This window comes from Primulina tabacum, chromosome 2 (genome assembly GCF_025594145.1).
Source record: "Primulina tabacum isolate GXHZ01 chromosome 2, ASM2559414v2, whole genome shotgun sequence".
NCBI lineage: Eukaryota > Viridiplantae > Streptophyta > Magnoliopsida > Lamiales > Gesneriaceae > Primulina > Primulina tabacum.
This window is the reverse complement of record NC_134551.1, coordinates 53,802,622-53,826,120: the sequence shown is the minus strand read 5'-3', so window position 1 is coordinate 53,826,120 and position 23,499 is coordinate 53,802,622. Positions and strand designations below refer to the sequence as shown.

Here is a 23,499-nt window from a genome sequence, read left to right as displayed (position 1 = left end):
TTAATAATAAAATTCATGTTTCGGCCGCTCTAATTCTTCACAAACTGGATTTTTCCTTTCGTTTCCATAGATACATACGTGGGGCTATCTAGTATTATATATAATAATTTTTTTAAAAATTTTTGGGCCCCAAAAAAAAAAAAGGGCCTGAGTTTTTGGACTCATTTGACTCCAAATAAGCACGGCCCTGTGTAACCCATCATTCTCTTTTTTAGTCCCCTACTCTAGTATATTATAATCCTCTTTATATAATAAAATTACTAAATGCGGACATTTTGAATATTTATTTTATCCATTCGTCAAAATATAAAAATGATCGGACAAAAATTTGTGTGACACAGGTTTCACAGGTTGTATTTTGTGATACGAGTTTTTTATTTGGGTTATCCATGAAAAAATATTACTTTTTATGCTAAGAGTATTACTTTTTATTGTAAATATCGGTAGGGTTGATATGTCTCACATATAAAGATTCGTGAGACCGTCTTTCAAGAAATCTACTCAAGCGATTATTGAGACATTTTTTGGAAATTTAAAAGCAAATACTCTCTAGCTTGTTATCATATTTAAAATTTAATACTACACACACTGTCTCAACTAATGGAATCCTCCCTAATTTTTATCATGTAAAATAGTTGGGGGGAAACACGAGAGTGGGTCAACAAAAAACGTTTCCCCCGATCACCTTTAAATTTCCAACTTTTTTTATCGCAAATGTTGTGTTGTTTTCTTGTTTATCGATTTGCATACCCTTGGAATTCCATGCAATTTCAAATCGACGTCAAAACAAAACATCATAAGATCGAATAACTGACTTATATGACATCAATGCCTCAATTTTAAAACAAAATTTCGAACAATTATAAAAACAAAATGTCTTATTTCGATGTACGTATGACCAATAGAAATTGAGTGTATTAACTCTTTCTATATTATGGTCAAATGCGAAGTTTCAAATTAAATATTTACATTTTCTTAGGTAAAGCTGTTTGCTTAATTATGGATATAAATGAATTGCATCGTCTCAAAAGTAGTAATTTTCATAATGATTTTCAATTAAGGGTTGCGGCCTTCGCAGGCCCAAATCCCAGACGCCCTTTTTTTTTCTTTTCTTTTTTTCCCTCGATGGCGCCTTTTTCTACAATTTTCACAATTTAGGGTTTTAAACATAAATTTAGGGTTCTTATTACAAGCTTGATCTGCATCCAGGTTCTTCCGAATTCCATCACGTGATCTATCCTTCGAAAACTTGTTAGAAGCTTCGAATTTGGACAGGTGGAAGTGTGAGTTTTCTTAGTAAATGGCATTCTCGTTCACTCCACAGCAACAGCAGCAGCAATCGCCTTTCCAGTCTCCGTTCAACCAACCCAATCCTTTCCAACAGACTACCCCATCGCAACCCCAACAGCAGCCTCAATCCCCGTTCCAGTTTCAACCCCAACAGTCACAAACGCACCCGCAGCTCCAGCAACCGCACCCTCAACAACCTCATACACAGCAGCAGCTTTATCTTCTAACTAATGATAAAGCTCCCGCAACTTACAGTACCAAATGGGCGGAGCTCCATCCCGACTCTCAAAAAGTTCTCCATCAAATCGAGTAAATTTCTGCGAATTTTTCCCCGATATATTTGAAAAAAAACTTTCTTAATTGGATTTTTCTGGGATGCAGGGAAAGAATTTTGGGATACAGAGATGAGAGTCAGCGACTGGATCAGTGTAGCCGGCTCTATGATTCATCCATTTCCAACAACGGGTTTGAGAACGACGCCAGCTCTATCATGCAGGTTTTATTTCCCTTTCTCCTCTCTGTATTCAGTCTAATATTGTTGTGGTGCATTACCCATTACTTATTTTGATAATTTCTCGGTGGATATCTTGATGGATGGCTAAAACTAGCATTGAGCTTAAAAGTAGGAAAATAATTTTTATATTAGGTATAATTTCTTTGGCTTGCCTCCCGTTATTTGGCTGTACCATTTGAGGGAACAGTTCGACCTCATTGTGCTAGTATTGGACCTTTGTGGCTGGAAACAAATTTGCTTTTGTTTTTTTGGGCATCATCAATAAATTTATTTCATGTAATCAATGTTGATTTATTTATAACACAGCAGTTTCGATTTATCATGCACATGAATCTGATTCTGCACATCCCCAAGATAAAAAATTGTTTGGCATCTTTTACTTTAACAATTTTGTTTGGCATGTTTTACTTTAGCAGGAACTTGGAGGAATTAGCATAGCTATAGATAGACAGAAGGCAATTCTACAAAAGCTAATGACTGTTGTCAAAGATATGCTACGAAACACAGAAGGGGCTGTCCGTTCCTTTATGATTTTACAGCCAAGATTTCTTCACCAAAATAAAACGGCTGCTGCAAGTGCTTCTGCACCATCCCAAACTTTAGGAGCAATGACCACACAAACTTCAAGTGGTCATGCTGCGGCAAATAATTTACTGCCAGTACTTGATTTCTACAGTGGTGTACCAAAGAAGCCATCTCCCTTCTTGCACCAAACTGTTGACAGATTCGAGAAGTATATATCGGAGTGTCGTCAGTGGATCGAAGAGTTGGAGCAGTTGCTTTTTTTAGATGAAAAGAACTCTTGCAATCCAAGTTCTTCGCTGTTACAATCCCTGCCTAAAGTCTTGGCAAATGTACATGACTATTTTGTTCATGTTGCAGCAAAGGTAATGATAAGGTGGCCTTCTTGTGTTGTTTTTGTATTAGCTTTTTACATTATTTGTATTTCTCTTCTGGTTGTTTATGATGTATTTATTCAATTTTTCTTGTGATTATCGATAATAACTCTCCTAGTCAGTACATTCAGGACAGTGGAGTCATAACCCTGTCTTCCAGTTTTCGAACTTCATATATAATTAGAATTTACAATTGTCTCAATAATGCAATTTTTTCCTCGTAGTTTTAAAATCACAAAAATTATATTTTTCTCTACAGTTCTCTGTTACATTTATTATTTATATGGGTTTTTTTTCATGCTTACCTGTTTTTTTAATTTTTCCTTTCGTGAATTATTACCAATGACTTGCTTTTGCTAATGATTGTGTAGGTTGAAAGTATTCATCAGTATATTGAATCCATGAAAACCGCATATCTTGCTGATCAGCGACGTCAAGGGGATGGCAACAATCCATTTCTCGAGGCTGATCGACGGGAAACAGCTAAACAGGAGGCCGCCTCTCGAAGGATACACCCAACTCTTCACTTACCTGCAGTTTCAAATCCAACTGCTCAAGCTACTGGACCATTAAACAACTCAGCTGCACCTGTCTCATCAATGACAACCAGTGCTCCTGCTGCTGTATATGCTTCGAGTGGAAGTGCATCCTCACTCTTTTCTACTCCATCAATTGCCACATCATCTCCTTCTCTATTCCCCACTCCCACATCTTCTGCTCCAGTTTTGTCTTTGTTAGGGACCACAGTTTCCCCCCAGTCATCACCATTTAGTTCCTTATCTGCGTCATCCTCAGCATTTCCCATTTCCACTCCCTTGTTTAGTTCAACCCCAGCTTCTGGAGTCTCAACGTTTTCAACACCTTTTGCTACTGGTTAGTGTAATTCAATTGATTAGTTTTTCTAATGTTATCAAGATTCTAGATTACTAAGAACTCCAAACATAGAAAAGGATGACAGGTTTTTACGCACAAATTTATGCCAACAAATGGATATCCTTTTCTTTCCGCAGTGCCCCCTAAATTCCGGCCTCGGTCTTCTATCATTAGTGGAATATTCATCAGTAGGGTGCTACCCAATCTGTTATTTAGTCTGAAAATTGGTGTCAACCTGTGGTTATGGATTAACAACAATATATGGTTTGTGACTACTTTTTATAAAAGCCGCATGCTATTCTCCAAACAACTACTTTTTATAAAAGCCACATGCTATTCTCGGAAAGATGCCCCACTTATTAAGGCACTAAAATCTCATCGATTCATCCCCAGATGATAAAACATTTTTTCTTGTAATATAAAATTCTCAGTGGATTTTCTTTCTTTCGCAAGCAGGTGCCGCAACTGGATCAGGAGCCAGCTTTGGGACTTTATCTGTGAGTAATTTTGATGGTTTTAGGCCAACTCTGCTAATCCTTTTTTGCCTATTTTCACCTTTTTATCTGCCCATGTTTTGACCTTACCTTCCAAGACGATACTAAAAAGGGCTAATTTGTTTAATGATATAATTTTCTTCTAATTATTAAGAGTTGTCTGCCCAATATTGCGAGAAACTCTGGACTAGCAAAGTTTACTTTTAAGATCACATCAGAGAGAAGAATGCTCATGGCTAGAACTTTCTTCCTCTTAGCCCCAGACCTCTATTTTTCACTTCAATATTTATCCACGGTAGCTAAAAGTGAAGTTTAGTTTTATTTTATTTTATTTTCTTTGCAACCGCAAAATAGTGACCAGTGCACATACTTGGTTGCCTTGATTCCAAAAATGCAAGATTTAGCTGCGTACCAATGTATTCATTTTCTCTGATATGTGAACACTTGTTTTATTGACTTTCTTGCCATTCGTTTATGGCTTCCTCTTTTGTCGCACAGAAGGCGAGAGCAAAAAGCCGCACTGGGCGTCGCTGAGAAGGCATCTCACTGTCTCTCATCAGTTCGGTCCTTTCCATAGTAATGCAGCAGGCTTTCCGATGCTTGTTTTGATGTCCCTTGAATTAACTCAATTAATTCCTCGTCAACAACCGATCGTGAGAATATACGCCTATGAAATTGTACCTGAATCACCACCAGAAGTGCATTTTGTATTTGTTGTATATTGGATTTCCTATTCTATTTTTCCGACCGAATTTCATAGAACTTAGTTATCGAATTCGTTTGAAGAATGCATAATTAGAGATAAAGAAAACATGGAAAATTCCGGTCCTTGGTTCATATAGATTATTACTACGTAAGTTCCCAACGGAGAATGGAACAGAAATAATTAAAAAAGTGTTGAGGCGACTTAATTGAAACTATATGGTGTCTAGCTCCTACTTAAGGATGCTTAGCCTTGCCACAATATATCACCTTATCGGGGATCCCATTTTCTGTGGAGCGGCTGGGCTCATCGTTCCACACTTTAACATACAGTTCTTGTCCTAAATATCGCCGTTGCCAATTCGCAGACCTCAAATTCCACATCCCCTTGTTATCGAACGAAACAAATATTGCACTCCAAGAATATGGATACACCTGCATGTACATTTTATGTCACGATTGCATGATAAGATATAAAACTGAACTATTTGAGACGTCTTTATATTTGGGAGGAAGTGAAAATTCATTAATTACCTGAACAGTACTTCTAGAGACGGCGTCATAAATGTTGTAGAAGCGTGGCCTCAATGCAGGATTCCACTGCCCACTACCAAACCTAGAATTTAATTTTGGAGAAACAACAATGTTAGGTAATTTGTCAGTTTGTTGGAGTTTAGGAAAAGGTGATTTTTATAAGGTAAAAGACAATAATATTGATATTCTTGGCTGATAGGCTTACCCAACACTCCAGAAACTGTCACCATCCAGATGCCAAGTCTGAATGTAAGATTCATTATTCTGAAAGACTATCTCCACAAAATCGTGCAGAATAACGCTTAAAACTGGGGTGCCAAGAACTACAGGGCCGGCAGGAGGGCTGTCATTGGATGAATTTGTGAAAACACCAGTCATATTGTAGTAATCAGCGAGCTTTAATGGGGTCTCTGGGTTTACAAAAGAAACTTTGTTCACTGCGTATCTCAGCTTTCCGTTGATTTCGGCACGTGAGTTGGCTAGTATGACTGTTCTTGTTATGTTTATGCTGCCATAGTGGTATGATCCCTGGGGGTTTGGCCTGGCTGCGTTTGCTGTAGTGTTCCATCTGAAATAAAGACACATGGATATTGATGTTCATGTTTGATCTTGGTTTTTCGGATCGCATTCATTCATTCATCGGATTTAGTTAGATATACATCTTGCGCACTTTTACCTACTATGGAAGTGATCAAGGCAAGCCAAGCTACTAGTAAAAAGTTTATATAGTCTTTATAAGATCAAATATAAACCCTGTCTAAATTACAATAACTAGTCCCTCAACTAAAATTATAAATTAAATTCATCTGTGTCTGGTCATACCTGATGGTTCTAGCTTGCCTCATGGACCAGTGAAATTGGCCAATTGGAGCAGCAGGTAATTCCCTAGAAGCTGCAGTTTTCGAGCCTTGAAGATGAAGGATTGCAGTGGCAGTGAGTGTAGGCCTCATAAAACGGGTGGAGGCGACGATGAAATAATCTGTCAATGGATCAATGGCGCCATTTATCGTCACCAAAAATGAGCTGGATTGGCCCACATGAATGTCTAGTGAGTCGTACATTTCCGGGAGAGTGTGGGATCCTTCAACTTCTACCAGGGCCAGTTTGTGGCCCTGGATTCTGAAATTAATCGATGTCGTCATTCCTACGTTAGACACTCTAAATAGATACGTTTGGCCTACAAAATCAAATTTTATCAAGAATCTTGTAAATCAAATTATTATTGGTAGATTATAATTCACTTTGTGTATCATCAATTTGTATCACCTGGAACAACAGTGAAGGAGGTAGAATCAGGATTCCCGTTTATGAGGAGACCGTCAGGAGATGGAAACGGGTTCCCTGAGTCCAATATCTGTTGCAATCCCTGTAAACCAGTGACCAAACGTAACATAATTCTTCATTAGCAAATATGTTAGAATAATAATAACAATAACAATAGAATATAATACCAAACCTCGTGATCTTTCTTCCACCAGTCACCGATAAGTACTGTAAATTCGTCGTATGGTTTAAGATACGGCACTGGAATGATCGACCTGGCCAAGATATTGAAGCCCCCGAAACCGCCAGCAGCTCTGTGCAACTGTGTAGAAGGGAAGTAGTGGTAAGTTCCGATCTGGTCTTTCATCTGCATTTTGTACGTCCAGTTTGAGTTGGGAGGAATCGGGCAGTTGGTTCCGAGGACTCCATCTTGCCATGAGGACTTCCTTTGTTTGATTCCATTCCTTATATTCACCAATAAGTATACACATAATAAGTCAATCTATTATACTATATATAAGGCGCAATCTTTTACATGTTAATAATTGTAAAACTTACCACGTGAACAGCAGAGGTTCATCCAATTTATTTACAACAGTGACCCATACATTGTCATTAGTTATGACATCAACGGTAGGACCTGGAAATTGTCCATTGATAAGAATTCCCTGCAAAGAAACGCGATCAATCGAAATACTCAGAGAGCATCGTATGTAACTCATCATGTCAAATAAATCCTTGAATCTCACCCTTTGTTTGATGAAGAGGGGCGAAATATCTCCATACTCCACGACCCACGTAAAATATACAGTTCTATCTTCGGCCTCCACAAGCGAAAAGATCCATAAAGAGGCCAAGATTCCGAGCAGGATGACGACCTCTCTCATTTTCTTCACTTACAGCAGTCAGTTGAGAAAGCATGCAGGATATGCATGAGTTTATAAAATAGGAGATGTACCGCTTTTGTCTGAATGGTAACATGCAATGGACTCGGTTCCCAAATGAAATCTTACGGCTCCTTCACGCCGCACTTCATGCTCATCGATTAACGCATTTCCAGCTTGATTTCAATGGGGTCTGGACCGATGGATCGATCAAGTTTCTTTAGATTATCTATGCTTCAACTTTAATCTTGTTTAGTCAACTATTAAAATATAATTCCTGAGTATATAAGACTGAAATAAAACATACCAGAAGATTAAAATATTGATAAATATAATCTAACTCTACGTATCTTTATTACCAAAATTTATGAAAGCTTAAAAAGTATTCAAAAATAGAATAAAAAAGCGGAAAAAAAATTTAAAGAGCGTAACAAGTAATTAACTGTCTCATTCAATCAGGATTGTATCGGATCGTCAAGAGTCTCGAGAACCGATTGGTTTTGATCATGAATTCGAATCCCACCATCTGCTGCGTGAGATGTTTAGTTAGTTAATTAGGTTTCGATAAAATCTCCGTCCCATTGTATCAGTATTCTCATCGGAGAAGCCCATTGGAACAGGAACACGATCGAGGATGGAATTGTAAATTTCCTTTCTGGTCAATACTACTACAATATAGGTTTCTTCCAAATTCCTGTCGTAAAGATTAATTTGTCGGCGGATACGTTTGGGAGAGTAACACGCATGCAGCCAGTAACGGATCGACTGGAATATAATAATGGAATTTAAGGGAATGCAAAATGTTCATTGTTAATACAATTATTTTGTGGATTTTCATTTGAACTATATGCTAAATTATTTGTTAGAGTAACTTTGGAATTTTGATGTCTGCGCACTTTAGGTAACTATCTTTATTACTTGTTTTGATTATAGCTCTCAAATTATCGTTGCATGTTTCGTACCAAGGTTTTATCCTGTTTTCCACATTTGATATTTTCGTTTCAAAATAATATCAGAGAATATCCCACAATTATATTACTTTAAGATAAGAAATTCAGATCTTAATTTAATTTGAAATTTTATCAGTGTTTATTTATATAATATAATTGTGAATTAATAAAAATAGTGCACATAGCATTATTACTATATATATTGATATTATTTTTGTTATTTTGTATCAGTATATAAAAATATTTTAATCATTCAAAGCTTTGAAGACTTTTTTAGTTCATCATCTTCTCTTTTTGATAGTTTGACCTTCGAATTTACTAGGCCCTTTTTTTTTTTTTATTATTTTTCTTGTTACATTTTACTTTATTATAAGATACTTAAATTCATTATTCAAACATATGATCATCTCTTAATTTTTTGAAATTATATTATTGAATATTTTATCTTCTTCTTCTTACCTTTCTACTAAACTTTCTGACAAAACATATGAAAGGAAAAATTCGCTTTTAAGTTATAATTCTCGGCCCCAAATGGCCAAGGATATTGCATGCTGATGTATACGTATGCGATAAAGATTGTGGGCTTTGCCCGAAGATCCTCCGCGCGATGAAGTGCCAACAATTTTTTAATAATTTTTTTATAAAATTTGAACTGTCCAATTTTTTCTGACCAAAATCAGTGACAAAAAATAGCTGGTCTTTATTATTTTTTAGTATATTAAAAACATATAAATTAAAAGATTATAAACATAATCCAAAAAATTAATAGTAAATCGAAAAATTATAAAAAGAACTTGATATATTATATCAGTAGTTTACATGATAATGAATAGTGGAATTTGTCTACTTTTGAATCATGTGTAATTTTTAATTATGCGTATTTTTGTTTTTAAATTTTGTGTATTTTTTGTTGTATTTTAAAATTTAGTTTTGTGTAGTTGTATTTTCTTAAAATTATTTGAATTTTGTTTGTTTTAAGAATTTTGCTTAAATACAAAGTACTTAATAAAATAAAAAATTATATTTTAATTTCACCACTACAAAAACATGAGATGAAATCATCAATAGTGACATTAACCTGTCCAATTTTACGAGGAGTATATGATACTTGTGATCTTTACTTACACACTTCCTATGAATGACATGTGTCTTATTTATTTATTTATTTTTCTCTTTCTTTAAATTTTTTGTTTCGTTTTTCTTTTTTCCTTGTTCTTTCTTATTTTCTCTTTTTTAGCATGAAATTAATTTTTTTTAAATTTTTGTTTTTCTCTTTATTTGCTATGTTCTTATGAAATTGAATTTTATTTTTACCATTTTAACCATTAATATTTACAAATAAGAATTCCACTTTAAATGGTGAACTTTAAACTAAAATATAAAGAATGATAGAAAAATTAATACATAAATCTTTTATTGATATATATACTTTTGCTGATGACCTAATCAATACATATTAGTTAAATTGGATATTTTTTAATAAAATATAATTAATAAACATATTTACTCCTTATAAAATGATATATTTAAATATGAGTTACAAGTGATAAAATAGTATTAAATTTCCTTAAAAGTTGAATCTAATATAAAAACCATTTTTGATGTTATGTATTAATGGTTTCCTCTTCTGTTTAATCTGTCAATGAATAAAATAACTCGCTCAGTTGCTCTCAATATGTATTCTCCCATAATTCGCACATTTGTGGGTGCCAAAATGGTAGTGTAACAAGAGAGAGATCGAGACAACTGTAAATTTAACCATTTCCAGAGGTGTCTGTAATTTACGTTTTCATCACAGACCATACATAAAATGAAGGATTCTCAGAAAGAGAAGATTTACATGTGTGTCTCGCAGTCAACCTCTCATGACCAGAAAGTAAAATAAATAATGATCTCATAAATTAGTTAAGGATTTTTCGTTCGGCCGACTGCTTTGCCGCAGAGAAGAGCGTTGAAAGGTTTGTCATATTCCATGTAGAGACTGGGAATTGGGCTGTAAACTCTCAGATAAAATTGCTGGCCAAGATATTGCCTTGCCCACATTGCAGACCTCACATTCCACATGCCCTGGTTGTCTAAAGATACTAATATAGCAGTCCAAGAATTGGGATATACCTGCGAACATCAGCGGAAAATAAATGTTTATGCCATGCTATAAAGTCGGAAGCTTTCATGATATTATGTAGCCAACAGTAAGAATCAGAAAATTTTTATGAGGTAGACTCTGCTAGAGTTGAGAAAGACGTGCGACCACGTATAGCCTTCTGATGCATCATTAATACTGAATCTCCCTACTGATTGTAAGAAACATTCATGAGAATTAAGTCTGATTTTTACTGCTTGATTTGAAAAAGATACTCCACAAATATTTGCTGTCTTTCTTCAACTGTTTTTCCATTCAATTTTTAGTTTGTTGAGCTGTGGGGGCGAATATTTATGCCAGACTGCCGCTGGATCCGCCTCTCATTCAAAAATTTCAAAAACAATTATGACTACATCATGCTAATGAGGTTTAAAATTACCTGTGTAGTATGTCTGGTTAAAGCATCAACAAGATTATAACCATCCCTGCTCTCCCGAGTCCACTGTCCTGCTCCGAACCTGTTTTACAAGCATAAAAGAAACGTCATCTACGACACATGACAGACCAAGCCATTATGAGGTAACAAACTTGTTGCAGATATAGTGTTGTACCCGACAACCCAGAAATCATAGCCATCAAGATGCCATGATTGCATGACATTCTCGTTATTTTGGAATACAATTTCAACGAACTCGTGTAAGGCAGTTCCCAGAACAGATGTGGTCAGGTAAGGACCATTGCCAGATGGAGAACTCTGGATTGAGTTTAGGCTAAAAACACCAGGAATGTTGAAATAATCAGCAAGCTTTAAAGGGGTATCCGGGTTGATGTATGAAACACCATTAACAGCATATCTTTGCTTCCCATCGATAATTGGAGCCGAGTTAGCCAAAATTAGCGTCCTTGATATCGTGATTTTTCCGTAATGGAAAGAACCCTGAGGGTTTGGCCTAGCTGCGTTTGATGTCAGGTTCCACCTGCAAGAACCGTTTCAAGCGTAGTTCTTAATAAATATTTGGCTCAACGCTCATTAATTTGCTGGTTTATTTCAAACTTATTACGACTAAGATCTTGGACTCTTGGAGTACCTGTAAGTTCTGGCTTGGGCAATAGACCACTCCATTTGGGGAGGTGGACCAGGCGGTAAGGGTCCAGAAACAGGGGCATGAGAATTTGTATAATGCAGAACTGAGATTGCAGTGAGATCAGTAGGTGTGAATCTTGTGGTAGCAACTACATAATAGTCTTTTGGAGACTGATCCAATGTGACCAGTATAGTCACAGATTGACCAGAGTGGATGTCAAGAGAATCGTACAGGTTCTGAATCACATTTGACCCTTCGACCTCCACTAGCATCAATTTATGTCCCTGAATTCTGAAGTTAAATGAGGTGGACAAGCCTATGTTTGAAACTCTGAACATGTAGGTTTTACCTGAAATGTAAAATAAGATAACGTGAGAACATAAAGCTATACCGTTGCATTTCATTTTGTAATGTAAAAGCTTGAGTATTGTAAAATTGATAGCACAAAGATTACCTTGATCACCACTGAATGTGGACCGACCCTGGCCGTTTATAAGAATGCCATCAGCAAAAGGCAGGGACTTCCCTGAATCCAAAATCTGCTGCAATCCCTGCAAAGCATTTCTACAACTATCAACACATACGTATCTGGTATAATATATAATAAACACAATTTGATCATTATGCTATGTACATCAGAGACAATTGTTAATATTTCCATTTGGGATGAACTTCAACAAATTTATAATTCACATGTGATTCTATGTAAACTCTCACCTTATTATCGGTTTTGTACCAATCACCAACCAGCAGGGTGAAATCTCCCGCAGGCCTGGCATATGGGACCGAAATAACAGATCTTGCGTAGACATTCAGAGCCCCAAATCCCCCAGCAGCTCTGTGCATCAGAGTTGATGGAAAGTATGTGTAGCTTCCGATTTGATCCTTAGTTTGGAACCTGTATGTGTAGTTTGAGTTCGGAGGAATGGGGCAATTTGTCCCCAAAACGCCGTCTTGCCAAGAATTTTTTCTTTGTTTGATTCCATTCCTATTTCATATCCAAGGTACATGTTCGTAAGTTCACACCTAACCCAAAATTGTAACAAGTTCTAAATCACATTGTAACAATCTGTCTAGCACACAGTAAAAGTAACAAATAACATGCTTGTAACTAAACACCTTTCTCAAAATCGTAACAACTTTAAAATCACATTATTGACACACAATTTGTATAACAACAAAGGTAAAGGAACCGATCTTTCGCAAAAGACAAAAGAATCCGTAATGTACTTCGGAATTTTAATTTGGATATGTTGAGTCCATATATTTTTATGAACCCACATGTCCAAATCAATTTGGATCCTTGGTGGTGCTCCTTATGCTAGCATGAATTCTACTACTCCGGAATTATCAATGTCAGTTTCTTGATGGAAGATTTAGACAAGTGGAAAGTAATAAAGACTCACCATGTCAATAGAAAAGGTTGGTCCAGCTTATTGATAAGGTTAAGGACTATATTCTCATTTGTCACACATTCAATCTTGGGACCAGGAAACTGGCCATTGATGAGGATAACCTGCAGATTCAAACTTCAAACTCTTAGAGACTCAAATGCTGACCAAAAAAAGAAAAAAACATACAATGCCACCACAATTTACGTTTCGTTATCGATTGTTAATGCTAACCTGTTGAGGTACGCCAAGTGGATAGGCGGTTCCATAAGTGACAGTCCATGTATAATATTTGTAATCATCCTCAGCTTTCACAACAGAAACACCCCAAGAAGCCAAGATTGTCAGAAAACACAGCAAAACTGCTTTCCCCATTGAGCTGAGTTAGAAACGATAAACCTATGTATCTGCAAAATCCCCATTCAAATACATCAGATGTAACCAAAACACATTTTGTTTATGGTTTTCAAGAAATGAACATCAAATTTAGACGTCATAAAAAACACATATTGAAGTAAGGGATTATTACATTATTATGGGTTCTAAACTGAGCATGAAAACAATACTGAATCTCGAAACAAATATCGAAATGACATCAGAACTGAAGTGGGAGTTAAACAAATAAACCAAAGAACAGGTAAAATGTGGAAAGATCGGAGACACACCAGTATTAAGACTAAAACTAGCACCAAATCTGAAAAGATGAACGAATCTGAGAGAACTTTGTTCAAAACCGGATGTTTTGCCCCTTATGCCACTTGGGGAAATGAATTTAGCCCCCCTATGTGTATGCAGATGGAGATAGATGTGTGTGTGTGTATATATATATACATAGTTAATACTACAATGGGCAAGTGTCAATGGATTGAAAAAAGAAAGAAAACCTCTAGGGTCATGCTTGTCTGTCAATTGCCAACTTTTCACATTACGCGTTATTATGATGAAATTGGTGTCTCCATTTCATAAGTTGCTGATAAATTGCATTATTTCCCGCAAATTATGTTGTTTCTTGCTTGCAGGATAAGGGGCGGGTGGACAGTTCAAAAATAGCGCCGCCTAGCATACTATTAATTGTTTTCCAACATCAATCTTTGCAAATTTATGTTAGGTAGCTAGTTAAAATCCCTCACCCTAATGTATCAAAATAAAATATGTAATCGTGCACTTAAAATTTGACAGTTTAGCGCATTGATAATCTAGATATATAGTGATAGTCGTTGGATTAACAACGAAGAAAATATTCCATTGTAGTACCTCATTAACAAAATCTATCGTTTACGAAATTTTATGCATGATTGAATAGCAAGATTATAAATTTTTAAATAGAATAGAAATGGTTAGTGTTTCAAATTTCAAATTGTATTCTTTGGAATCTCATTTACAATTCACCGCTACACTTTTGAAGGAAAAACGTGACCTTTCATACGCATCTTGCTTGCCATGGATGAGGATAGGGTGCGTGAGCGGAAAGTAGCCAACAAAAAAATGTTAATGTGAACCCCTGAATCCTGTGAGCCGCAACTGGACCCTTGTGGGTTCCACACGTTTTCATCAATACTATTTTATTTTAATGAATAAGTATATGTAACCTTTCTACAAATTCAACGCATTGATTAGCGCTATTTGCAGGCTTTCTTTAATTTGAGTAACATGCTTAGCTTTGACGTAATTTCGATGTTCCTGTCGGCATGATATTTCGGCACTCTAGATTAAAGTGCTGGTAATAAATAGATCTTGCAAGATGTTTAAATAATAAATATTTCATTTTTGATTTACCCTTTTGAGGGCTACATTTCACGATCCAATATCACTTTGTTCGAGCTTGGCTGGATACTGATTTGGTAGTTTTAGCTTGAGTTGAGTAATTTTCAACTGGCTCAAACTTAAACGTGAAAGCTATTTAAAATATTTTAAATTATAGGTTATTGTTAATTTTTGTGCCGAGATTTGGGGATAATTGGCATGTCAAGTTAATCATCAAATTTAATCCAACGCTTCATTCTAATCACCAATAATCAAGACATGAACATTGTCCAGACTCGAACGTATGGAACCTAGTTGAATCCCTTATTACTATTCTCCTCTCAACAATACTAGAAATGAATTTGATTGCAGTATGACAATCAACACAGGTCCTTAAATTCTTGAAGACTTTTATCTCAGTTCCTGGTGGAGTACTAATTACACCGAATGCCACCGCGAGCTTCTCACTATGGAATGAGAGGTTTTGCTCCTTCTGCTCCTCCTCCACATCGTGCAGCACGTAATTTGTACTCGGGATGTACCCTTCCTCTACCATTCTTTTCGAAACTTTCCCCAGAAACTCAAATATTTCTTCTGACTTGGGATGAGACTGATCGCCAACCAAGAAAACATGGACTTTATTCTTGACATCAATCCAACTTATTCCAGGTTTCTTTACCACTTGTCTTTCGTCCATTAGCTTTCTAACTTTAGCCACTTCGCTCCATTTTCCTGCAGTAGCATATATGTTAGCAAGAGTTACATATGTTGCTGCATTCTCGGGTTCGATTTCAAACAAGGCCTCAGCTACTTTCTCGGCAAGTTCATAATTTCCATGGATTCTGCAACCACCAAGCAAGGAAGCCCACAGAAACTTGTCGGGTTTCATTGGCATTTTCTTGATAATATCTTCAGCTTCTTTAAATCTTCCGGACCGACTCAATAGATCAATTACACAGGCATAGTGATCAACAGTGTGAGACAATCCATGTTTCTCTTCTATGGAGTAGAAATAGTCGAGACCTTTATCGACTAAACCAGCATGAGTACAAGCCGAAAGAACACCAATAAACACGATGTGATCAGGCTTATCACCAGATTGCAATAGCAACTCGAATAGCTGAAGAGCATGGTGTGGTTGGCCGTTTTGAGCATACCCAATAATCAAGGATGTCCATGAAACTAGATCAGGTTGAGGAAGCCATTTGAACACTCTTTGTGCTCTATCAACACTACCACATTTGGCATACATGTGAACAAGTGCGCTAGCAGCAAATGAATACGGATCAAATCCTGACCGTATCATGTTACCATGGACCTGTCGTCCTAACCCCTCGGCCGTCTGATTGGCACACGCATTTAAAACTCCAGCATATGTGAATTCATTAGGCCTAGTGCCAGATTTTAAGAACTCGGTGAATAAAGATAGACCCTCTTCCCATCTCCCATCTCCAAAATATCGATCAATCATAGCCGTCCAAGAAACAATGTCTTTCCCCACTGTTCTATCGAAAATGTACCTTGCCTCATTTATGCTCCCGCATTTTCCATACACGTCCAGTAAAGCACTCCAAACTACTGCATCAGAATCCAACCGGGTTCGAATGATATGTCCGTGAATTTCCTTTCCCAAACGCAAAGACCGCAGAGTAGCCGAAGCTGCAAGAGCACTAGAAACAGTGAACTTGTTAGACTTGAAATTCTCATTTCTCTGCATTGTTCTGTATAATTCTAACGCATTTTCAGGTTTGTTATTTTTAACACTGCCTGAAATCACGGCGGTCCAAGAGAAGTTATCTCTTTCCGGCATTTGATCGAACAGATTCCTCGCTTCTACCATTCTACCCATTTTTGAAAATCCTGATATCAAAGTGTTCCAAGAACACAAATCTCTCTCGCCCATTTCATCGAATAGGTTACGAGCATCCGAAAAGCTGTCGCACTTGCAGTACAACTCGAGAAACTTGTTCGAAACAAAGATCCCAGGTACAAAACTCGAGCCTTTGATGTGGGCATGAACTCTTTTACCCTCATGCAAAGCCCTCTTCTCGATACAAAGTTGTAAAATCGTGATATATGTAGCTGCAGATGATACGTGAGCGTGGCTTTCGAGTAACTGGACGGCATCTCTTAAGCGCTTTTGTTGGCAGAAGCGTTGGACGTAATCTTTAAAGTTCTCTTCTTTGTATGATGGATCAAGGGATCGTGGGTCTTCCTGCTTGGATGATCTAATGAACTGCGTTTGAGAAGAATATGAAGAAGAGAACAGAGAAGAACGGCGAGCAACGCATTCATATAGCGTTCCCAGAATCAATGAACGTGGTTTCATGAAATACAATCGCAGATTATGCTCTCTTTTTTATCCCAAGCTAAACACTGGACAAAGATGTAGGATCATATGGGATAATAATCGGATTATTAATCCAATCCAACTAGCCATTCTGAAATCTAAAAACCGGATTATTAATTGAACACATTATCAGCTGTCGATTCCTAGGAGTTTTATATCTTTCAAAACCTAAAAATTCAGGACGTTAAGATTCAAAGAGAGAATTAAATCAAGCGACTGAAAAAGTTCGCTAGATATAATTTTCAGAATCATAGACTGTTTGCTTATTCGCATTTTATTTTGTTATTATTTAGTTGTTTATCGTAAAATAATTCATTGAATTTATGTAATGAAAATGATTTTAATAAAAAAAAATGTAAAAATACGGTTTTATAGTTTAAGAAAAATATATTTTACAAATTTATAATATAATATTTCAAAACAATAATAATAATATAACAACTATTTTTTTAAAATAAAATATAATTGCATCGAAAAATGTTTTTTCCATCAAATTTAATATAATGTTTAGATTTTCATAAAAATAAGAACTGAAAAGTGGTATTTGGTCCATTTCAACCATATAAATTAGTTAGTAGAGACTTTATTTTACTTAATAATATATTAAGCGTACGTGATATACATATTCATCCTTACAATTTCTAAAAAACCAACTGTTATGTAATTAGTGAGAAAAACAATTAACCATGAATTTAACAAGTAGAACATCAAATTACATTGAGTTGAAAAACATCATATGGATATGACAAAAACTTGTGTGAGACGCTCTCACAGGTCGTATTTTGTGATACAGATATCTTATTTGAGTCATCTATAAAAAAATATTAATTTTTATGCTAATAGTATTATTTTTTATTGTGAATATCGGTAGGGTTGACTCATCTCACAGATAAAGATTTCGTGAGAACGTCTCACTAGAGACATGCTTCGTGGATATTATACATCACTTGTTCCACTTTTACCTTAGTAGGGTATTAGAGTAAGATGAAAAAAGGTTCATATCGAAATTCAAAATGAGCGCCGATTCACAATTCACACATACCATTCATCTAAAAACAAAACAAAAAATAATTAAGATTCGACGGTGGACCAAGATCTCAAATAACATTCAAGATACAGACAAGTATAAAGAGTACGTCCAGAATCTGATACTAGAACATGAAGAAATTAATTAAAAAAAGGCAGTTTCTGGTTTCTCATAAAACACAGGGCTCAACCATTCAGATTAGCAAAAGGATACGAGTACCTCAAAATGCAACCATCTATATTGCCAATAATACCTTCAGGCCAGCTTCAGTAGCATGCCTTAATCATATGGAATTTGAATGTATGCAGCATCACTTACAAATGGAATGTCGGCATACATCCTAGCTAATGAACACCTAATGCACTCAAAAACCGTGAACAAATAGGCAAATGCAACTGTCATCCAAAAATGCATCCCAACTTTAGCCATGTATTATATAGAGCAAGTGGCATCCAACGGCTCACAATCCCAATAACCTGTAACGCAATCTCCAGCAACATGCCCATAACGACATGGAATCTGAATAAATGTGTCCACTCTTTTCTCCTTACTATTCCTAGGCATGCAACAGAAGAAATAAGCCATTGGAAACCAGCTTGGTAATCTCCCAATAAGTCACAAAAAAGGGTAGGTTAAAATTTCAAAATCCACCAAGAAAGGATGTAGATGATACTTGATAGGTCGTTTCAGCATACATATCCATGTTTTGTGAAGTGGCGTCAGATAAGGGACGGACACAAGAGTTCTCTACCACCATCTTTGCTTCTTCGTCATGGCAGGGTATCTATAGCTATAAGAAAGTCTTTCGATGCTCTTGGTGACAATGATAATCCACGCCTCGTGGGTAACTTGGGTATATTCTTAGCCTCCAAAAAGAAGAGTGTTGATTTTTTTTTGAGAGATCCATCCATTTTATTAGAGCTTTCATAATTCATTATTTTCATAACCAACATCCAGTAAAATTCACTTTCTTTCACCATTAATAACCTTTCTGTCTATCCCATGTCAGCATCATCATGTTTCCAGAAACTGCTTATTACACCTTTGTTCTTTTACCACCTTTGGACGGTGTTATATATTTTAGGCTCAACCTTTTCTAGACTTCCTTAAAAGTAAGATATATAAGCGATATTTCCAACATATGCAGCAGTTAACAGTTAAATTCATATCTGGATATAACAGTGCTTAACCATTTCAATTTAAAATATTGATCCTACCATATTATTCATGGATGACTGGCGAACTACTCCTTTCTCTAAGGGAAAGAACATTACCAGGTAGAGCAAATCTAGGATAAGACATAAGGTAGCACAACATCTTTTCTCTGCACATATCTTTATGTGATTAATATATGTACAAAAAGTTTAACTCCTCTAGTACTAGATCCCTACGTTTTTTCAATAGAATGAATGATATCTGCAAACAACAAAAATTCTGATTTCAGATTTTCTACTAAGAATCACTTGAAAGCATAGACGACTTCCCCGCTGCTGTCAACATCAAAGTCCTGGTCAGAATCGAGGTCTTCGATGTCATAATCATCCGGTTTGGATAAACCGGGGGTAAGTGTTTTGGCTTCAGAAATTATCTGCATGATCACTTCAAGGCTCTGCATAGGCTCTTCAACCTGCTTACCTACCATCTTCTCATCCACCAAATCTGCAGGAAGGTTCTTTAAAAACCACGCATGCTTTTTAATATCGGCCATTGTAATGCGCTGGTCACCATGTGTGCCACAAATGCGTGCTGGAGGTTAGAAAGATATTGTGCAAATAAAATATTGTCGTTTTCGAATATTCACTCACCTGGGCAGGATCTCGAACCAAGATCCTAGAGATTAGGTCCCGACATTCCCCAGATATGTTGACGTGATCTGGAAAGGAATACTGAACATTTAATATTCTCTCTATTGCCTCATGGAAGTCCTTGGATTCTCTAGAATCCCCAAATGGATAGGCACCAACAAGCATTACATATAATGTCACTCCGCACGACCACACATCTGCAATCTGAGTTAGCAACGACATTAATCTTGATATTCTTGTTATATTAACCAATTCAAAGATCATCAAGGAATACATAACATTCCAAAGTAAAACAGCAGGAGCTGGAATTTCATGGCATGAAATCAAGAAGAGAAATTCCACGATATCAAAGTTATAGCTCCAGCTATAAATAGATTATCAGTGGATAAGGAAAGCATTACATTATACATTCTTTTTCTCGGGCAACTAAGAATTAGAAATGGGACAGGATATACATATAGCAAAAAAGAGTATAAAATCCAATGATTGGTTTTACCTTGCCATCATATTCTTTGTCAGTTATCACTTCAGGAGCAATGTATGCGGGTGTTCCAACTCCAGAATTTGGTTGCGAATTCAGCAAAGAAGACTGTAAAGAACAGTTATAAACTTATAATCAAATAACGAACAGAGGAAATCAAATTACTTTAAAAGTTAAGTAGAAACCATGATGAAGGTCTTTTCCAAACAATTTCTAAAAAATAGTTGCAACAACTTTTGGTTCAATTCTGGATGGCAGAGAATTATAAAAACATGTGGTAATTCAATAATGTAACCTTTGAATAGCCAAAATCGCATATCTTCACTCGAGGTGCTGGGCTTCCATCCAACAATATGTTTTCCGACTTCAAGTCTCTATGACATACTTGCTTCAGATATCAAGAAACAAAATATCCCAATCAGATTCTATTCTGCTCCTTGCAAGTAAGAAATGTAAAGATATATACACAAAAATGAACATTTTGATACCATGGAATGGCAGTAACTGACTCCACATATAAGTTGTTGAAAAAAGTACCGAGCCTTCACGAGAAACATCCACAAACAGCATCATGGACAACCCAAATGACCAAACCACTCACATATATAATATATATTTGTGAATCAAAAACCTTATCCTCATTGAAGCACCCTTCGTTAGATATGAGCTCGTATAACTCTCCTCCCGACGCATACTCCATCACGATAGCTAAATGATTTGGTGTCAAAATCACCTGAAACAGCACATTAAGAAAGTCTCACACGGAAAATCTTATTAGACTTGATGATGTCAAAATGATAATAGGGGCAAACCTCTTTAAATCTAACAATGTTAGGGTGCCTCAAAGACCTATGATTAATAATTTCTCTATTCACATTTTCATCTATCTGCAATAAAACCATAAGCAACTGGTAGTAATCACTGAAAGTTACTAGAAGTAAACACAAGCGCTCACTCAATCCACCAACCCAAAACCTTAATTAGAAAGAAAAATCAAACGAAAGCATTAAAACAATGAAGAACACAAAGTGAAGCAGTTATCTGTAATTTTATTGAAGTCCGGGAGAGTGAATGGAACCTGGAGGAGTATTTTAAACGTTATCGTTTAGCAAAAACTTCAAGAATCAAGATTACAACTAATTTAAGTTATGATCAGAAAGAAGATTATCAATCTCGGTATGCATTCATAATTTTAAAATCTTGTATTAAGAATAAGATTAACAGTTAAAAAAACACAAAAAAATGATCATTTCTAAGCCATTTGTCATGCATGGAAAAAGAAAAAATAAATTGAAGTTCTAGTTAGTTAATCAAGAAGATTGGTTGGCATGGGAAAGGATAAAAGAAAAACTCCAAAAATTTCACGAGAATGACAATCAAACTTCAAAATACTTATATATATCCAACTCATGAAGCTAAAGAATGCATGCCAATTATCGAATTGTTTCGGCTGTAGAATTCCAGTCATCAACTGAAAAGAATATTATATACTCGCTGCAGTAATAAATTCAAGAAAATAGGCATTACATTCGGCGCAACAAAATCAATTTCCAGCTGCTAAACTAGAACACCTCCGGTCTTCACCAAAACCGGCAACGAAGAAACCAAAAAATACAGTAAAAAAGGGTGAAAATCAACAAATTAACAAACCTTGTTCCCTCTTTCAATGTACTTAACAGCAACAAGCTCTTCCGTCTGCTTATCTCTCATCAATCGGGCAACACCGAAATTACCTGTCGCTATATCCTTGACCAAATCGTATCTATCAGAGTCGTGCATGGTCGGTATATCCATTGCCGAGACAACTGTAATGTCCGATGGATCCAGTTAGAACTCAATTCACTCACAAAATCGCGAAGTATCAATGATGGTGACGGATATGGTTATGTAGCAGTTAATCAGAAAACAGCGGGAGGGATGATATATAGCGGTATAAGTCGATTTTGCCCCAGCAGGAAATCAACTCTAATTGAGGTCAAAAGGACAATTCTGTAATTTCATAACTTCTCACTGCCGTAGTGCCGTTTCGTGCTTTGTGAACTTTTAAGGGAAAATAAAATAATATATTATATAAATAACATTAAAAAATAATAAGCTAGATTTAATTTTAAACATCTTCAAACATTATCGTGATATTTAATTTTAACTTTTCATCACTTTCCAATGTATTCTTTTTTATCAAATTTTCAATTCAGTACTATATTTTAATTTTTTAAAAAAAAAAATTAAAATCTTACTACCAATCAATTTCCACGCAAATATCAATTCAAAATGTAATTTAATTACCCTTGTCAAATTTGTACAGATATGTAAACTCTTCGGATTCCTTGTAAAATCCTCTTCCAATGGTCGATCAATTACTCGAGATTATCTAAGCTTGAACTCAAGGATCCATCACTTTTTTCGAGCATCAAAAGCTCAAACGGGATTTGGATTCGAAGTTGGATATGTAACAAAAATAACTAAAACCATGCTCTTGGTGAGATAGTACTGGTTTAAACATTAATATTCTAAAAGATGAGCTAGTTTGACGATGATGATCAGTTGAAGATGAAGCAAGGGCAAAGCGGAAAAGAGCAAAGACAAGAAGAATCAAAGCCAAGAATCCCCCGCCAATCAGTTTCTTCGTCCATTGGTTTTGTGTGTGGAAAATCGATCGATAGTGATTTGAAAATCTAACATTTGTCGAATCTCTTGCTAGCTTAGTGGATAATGAATCATCACCCTGAGGATGTCTTTAATTTGGCTTGGAATTTATCCAAATTATTATCAGTGGTCGTTTCAAGAAAAGTATTATTGTAATGACTAGATACTTTTATTAATTTAATAGATATCTTGTGAGACGTTTTCATAGATATTATGTTCATATTTACAATAATGAGTAATATTTTTTTATGAATGACCAATGACTCGTGAGATCGTCTCACGAAATTTTTTCATGTTATTAATTATGTTTTTGAACCAATTCATGAATAGATAAGAAGACTAATTTCGTACGTTAAGAATCGATAGAGATTGGTAATCATGCCTTGGAACCAATTCACGAATAGATAAGAAGACCAACTTCTATGCCCTTTTAAAACCTTTTAGAAGGACAAAAAATAAACATGATGATTGCTATCTAATAATCTTTT

At 35.8% G+C, this 23,499-nt stretch overlaps 5 protein-coding genes and 1 pseudogene across 9 annotated transcripts; 1 reads left to right on the top strand and 5 right to left on the bottom strand.

The window, feature by feature from the left end:
• The first annotated feature begins 1,053 nt into the window (after positions 1-1,053).
• LOC142537023 (nuclear pore complex protein NUP58-like) lies at positions 1,054-4,904 on the top strand. Of its 3 annotated transcripts, none has more exons than XM_075642543.1 (6): positions 1,054-1,599; positions 1,672-1,786; positions 2,218-2,691; positions 3,072-3,573; positions 4,030-4,070; positions 4,569-4,904. In XM_075642543.1, exons 1-6 carry the CDS (start codon positions 1,301-1,303, stop codon positions 4,599-4,601), a joined length of 1,464 nt encoding a protein of 487 aa, XP_075498658.1. In that variant the 5' UTR covers positions 1,054-1,300; the 3' UTR covers positions 4,602-4,904. The 3 variants fall into 3 exon arrangements, with proteins under 3 accessions (XP_075498658.1, XP_075498656.1, XP_075498657.1); XM_075642541.1 differs by having other exon boundaries at positions 4,566-4,904; XM_075642542.1 differs by having other exon boundaries at positions 1,055-1,599; positions 2,221-2,691; positions 4,566-4,904.
• A 78-nt stretch (positions 4,905-4,982) lies between these two features.
• Positions 4,983-7,477, bottom strand: LOC142537022 (L-ascorbate oxidase homolog). The gene is made up of 8 exons (XM_075642540.1): positions 7,316-7,477; positions 7,125-7,234; positions 6,760-7,030; positions 6,570-6,669; positions 6,126-6,480; positions 5,509-5,871; positions 5,304-5,385; positions 4,983-5,204 (listed from the first exon to the last, which is right to left on the bottom strand). The coding sequence occupies exons 1-8, from the start codon at positions 7,451-7,453 to the stop codon at positions 5,007-5,009; spliced, it is 1,617 nt and encodes a 538-aa protein (XP_075498655.1). The 5' UTR covers positions 7,454-7,477; the 3' UTR covers positions 4,983-5,006.
• Positions 7,478-10,137: 2,660 nt separating this feature from the next.
• Positions 10,138-13,965, bottom strand: LOC142537021 (L-ascorbate oxidase homolog). Of its 2 annotated transcripts, none has more exons than XM_075642539.1 (9): positions 13,844-13,965; positions 13,194-13,366; positions 12,975-13,084; positions 12,286-12,556; positions 12,023-12,119; positions 11,572-11,917; positions 11,095-11,460; positions 10,923-11,001; positions 10,138-10,515 (listed from the first exon to the last, which is right to left on the bottom strand). In XM_075642539.1, the coding sequence occupies exons 2-9, from the start codon at positions 13,332-13,334 to the stop codon at positions 10,306-10,308; spliced, it is 1,620 nt and encodes a 539-aa protein (XP_075498654.1). In that variant the 5' UTR covers positions 13,335-13,366; positions 13,844-13,965; the 3' UTR covers positions 10,138-10,305. The 2 variants fall into 2 exon arrangements, with proteins under 2 accessions (XP_075498654.1, XP_075498653.1); XM_075642538.1 differs by lacking the exon at positions 13,844-13,965 and adding an exon at positions 13,625-13,781.
• Positions 13,966-14,929: 964 nt separating this feature from the next.
• LOC142537020 (pentatricopeptide repeat-containing protein At4g37170-like) lies at positions 14,930-17,190 on the bottom strand. Its single transcript, XM_075642535.1, has one exon. The coding sequence runs from the start codon at positions 17,029-17,031 to the stop codon at positions 14,965-14,967; it is 2,067 nt and encodes a 688-aa protein (XP_075498650.1). The 5' UTR covers positions 17,032-17,190; the 3' UTR covers positions 14,930-14,964.
• Positions 17,191-18,330: 1,140 nt separating this feature from the next.
• LOC142537877 (protein TIC 20-I, chloroplastic-like) lies at positions 18,331-18,990 on the bottom strand (annotated as a pseudogene).
• A 463-nt stretch (positions 18,991-19,453) lies between these two features.
• On the bottom strand, positions 19,454-22,186 carry LOC142537027 (serine/threonine-protein kinase SRK2I-like). 2 transcript variants are annotated; one of them, XM_075642548.1, is made up of 8 exons: positions 22,016-22,186; positions 21,178-21,252; positions 20,997-21,098; positions 20,854-20,907; positions 20,653-20,753; positions 20,381-20,486; positions 19,885-20,088; positions 19,454-19,796 (listed from the first exon to the last, which is right to left on the bottom strand). In XM_075642548.1, the coding sequence occupies exons 1-8, from the start codon at positions 22,157-22,159 to the stop codon at positions 19,539-19,541; spliced, it is 1,044 nt and encodes a 347-aa protein (XP_075498663.1). In that variant the 5' UTR covers positions 22,160-22,186; the 3' UTR covers positions 19,454-19,538. The 2 variants fall into 2 exon arrangements, with proteins under 2 accessions (XP_075498663.1, XP_075498664.1); XM_075642549.1 differs by having other exon boundaries at positions 20,381-20,473; positions 20,661-20,753.
• Positions 22,187-23,499: the final 1,313 nt, after the last annotated feature.

Coding starts and splice junctions, on each gene's coding strand:
- LOC142537020 (XM_075642535.1), bottom strand. CDS start 17,031: ATGAAACCACGTTCATTGATTCTGGGAACGCTATATGAATGCGTTGCT.
- LOC142537021 (XM_075642539.1), bottom strand. CDS start 13,334: ATGGGGAAAGCAGTTTTGCTGTGTTTTCTGACAATCTTGGCTTCTTGG. Junction 13,085..13,193: donor CACTTGGCGTACCTCAACAG/GTTAGCATTAAC, acceptor TTGAATCTGCAG/GTTATCCTCATCAATGGCCA. Junction 12,557..12,974: donor CAACCTTTTCTATTGACATG/GTGAGTCTTTAT, acceptor GATATGAAATAG/GAATGGAATCAAACAAAGAA.
- LOC142537022 (XM_075642540.1), bottom strand. CDS start 7,453: ATGAGAGAGGTCGTCATCCTGCTCGGAATCTTGGCCTCTTTATGGATC. Junction 6,670..6,759: donor GGTGGAAGAAAGATCACGAG/GTTTGGTATTAT, acceptor ACTGGTTTACAG/GGATTGCAACAGATATTGGA. Junction 6,481..6,569: donor CTCCTTCACTGTTGTTCCAG/GTGATACAAATT, acceptor TTGATTTTGTAG/GCCAAACGTATCTATTTAGA.
- LOC142537027 (XM_075642548.1), bottom strand. CDS start 22,159: ATGGATATACCGACCATGCACGACTCTGATAGATACGATTTGGTCAAG. Junction 21,253..22,015: donor ACATTGAAAGAGGGAACAAG/GTTTGTTAATTT, acceptor GTTTTATTGCAG/ATAGATGAAAATGTGAATAG. Junction 20,754..20,853: donor TCAGTTACTGCCATTCCATG/GTATCAAAATGT, acceptor TGATATCTGAAG/CAAGTATGTCATAGAGACTT.
- LOC142537023 (XM_075642541.1), top strand. CDS start 1,301: ATGGCATTCTCGTTCACTCCACAGCAACAGCAGCAGCAATCGCCTTTC. Junction 1,600..1,671: donor AAAGTTCTCCATCAAATCGA/GTAAATTTCTGC, acceptor TCTGGGATGCAG/GGAAAGAATTTTGGGATACA. Junction 3,574..4,029: donor TTCAACACCTTTTGCTACTG/GTTAGTGTAATT, acceptor TTTCGCAAGCAG/GTGCCGCAACTGGATCAGGA.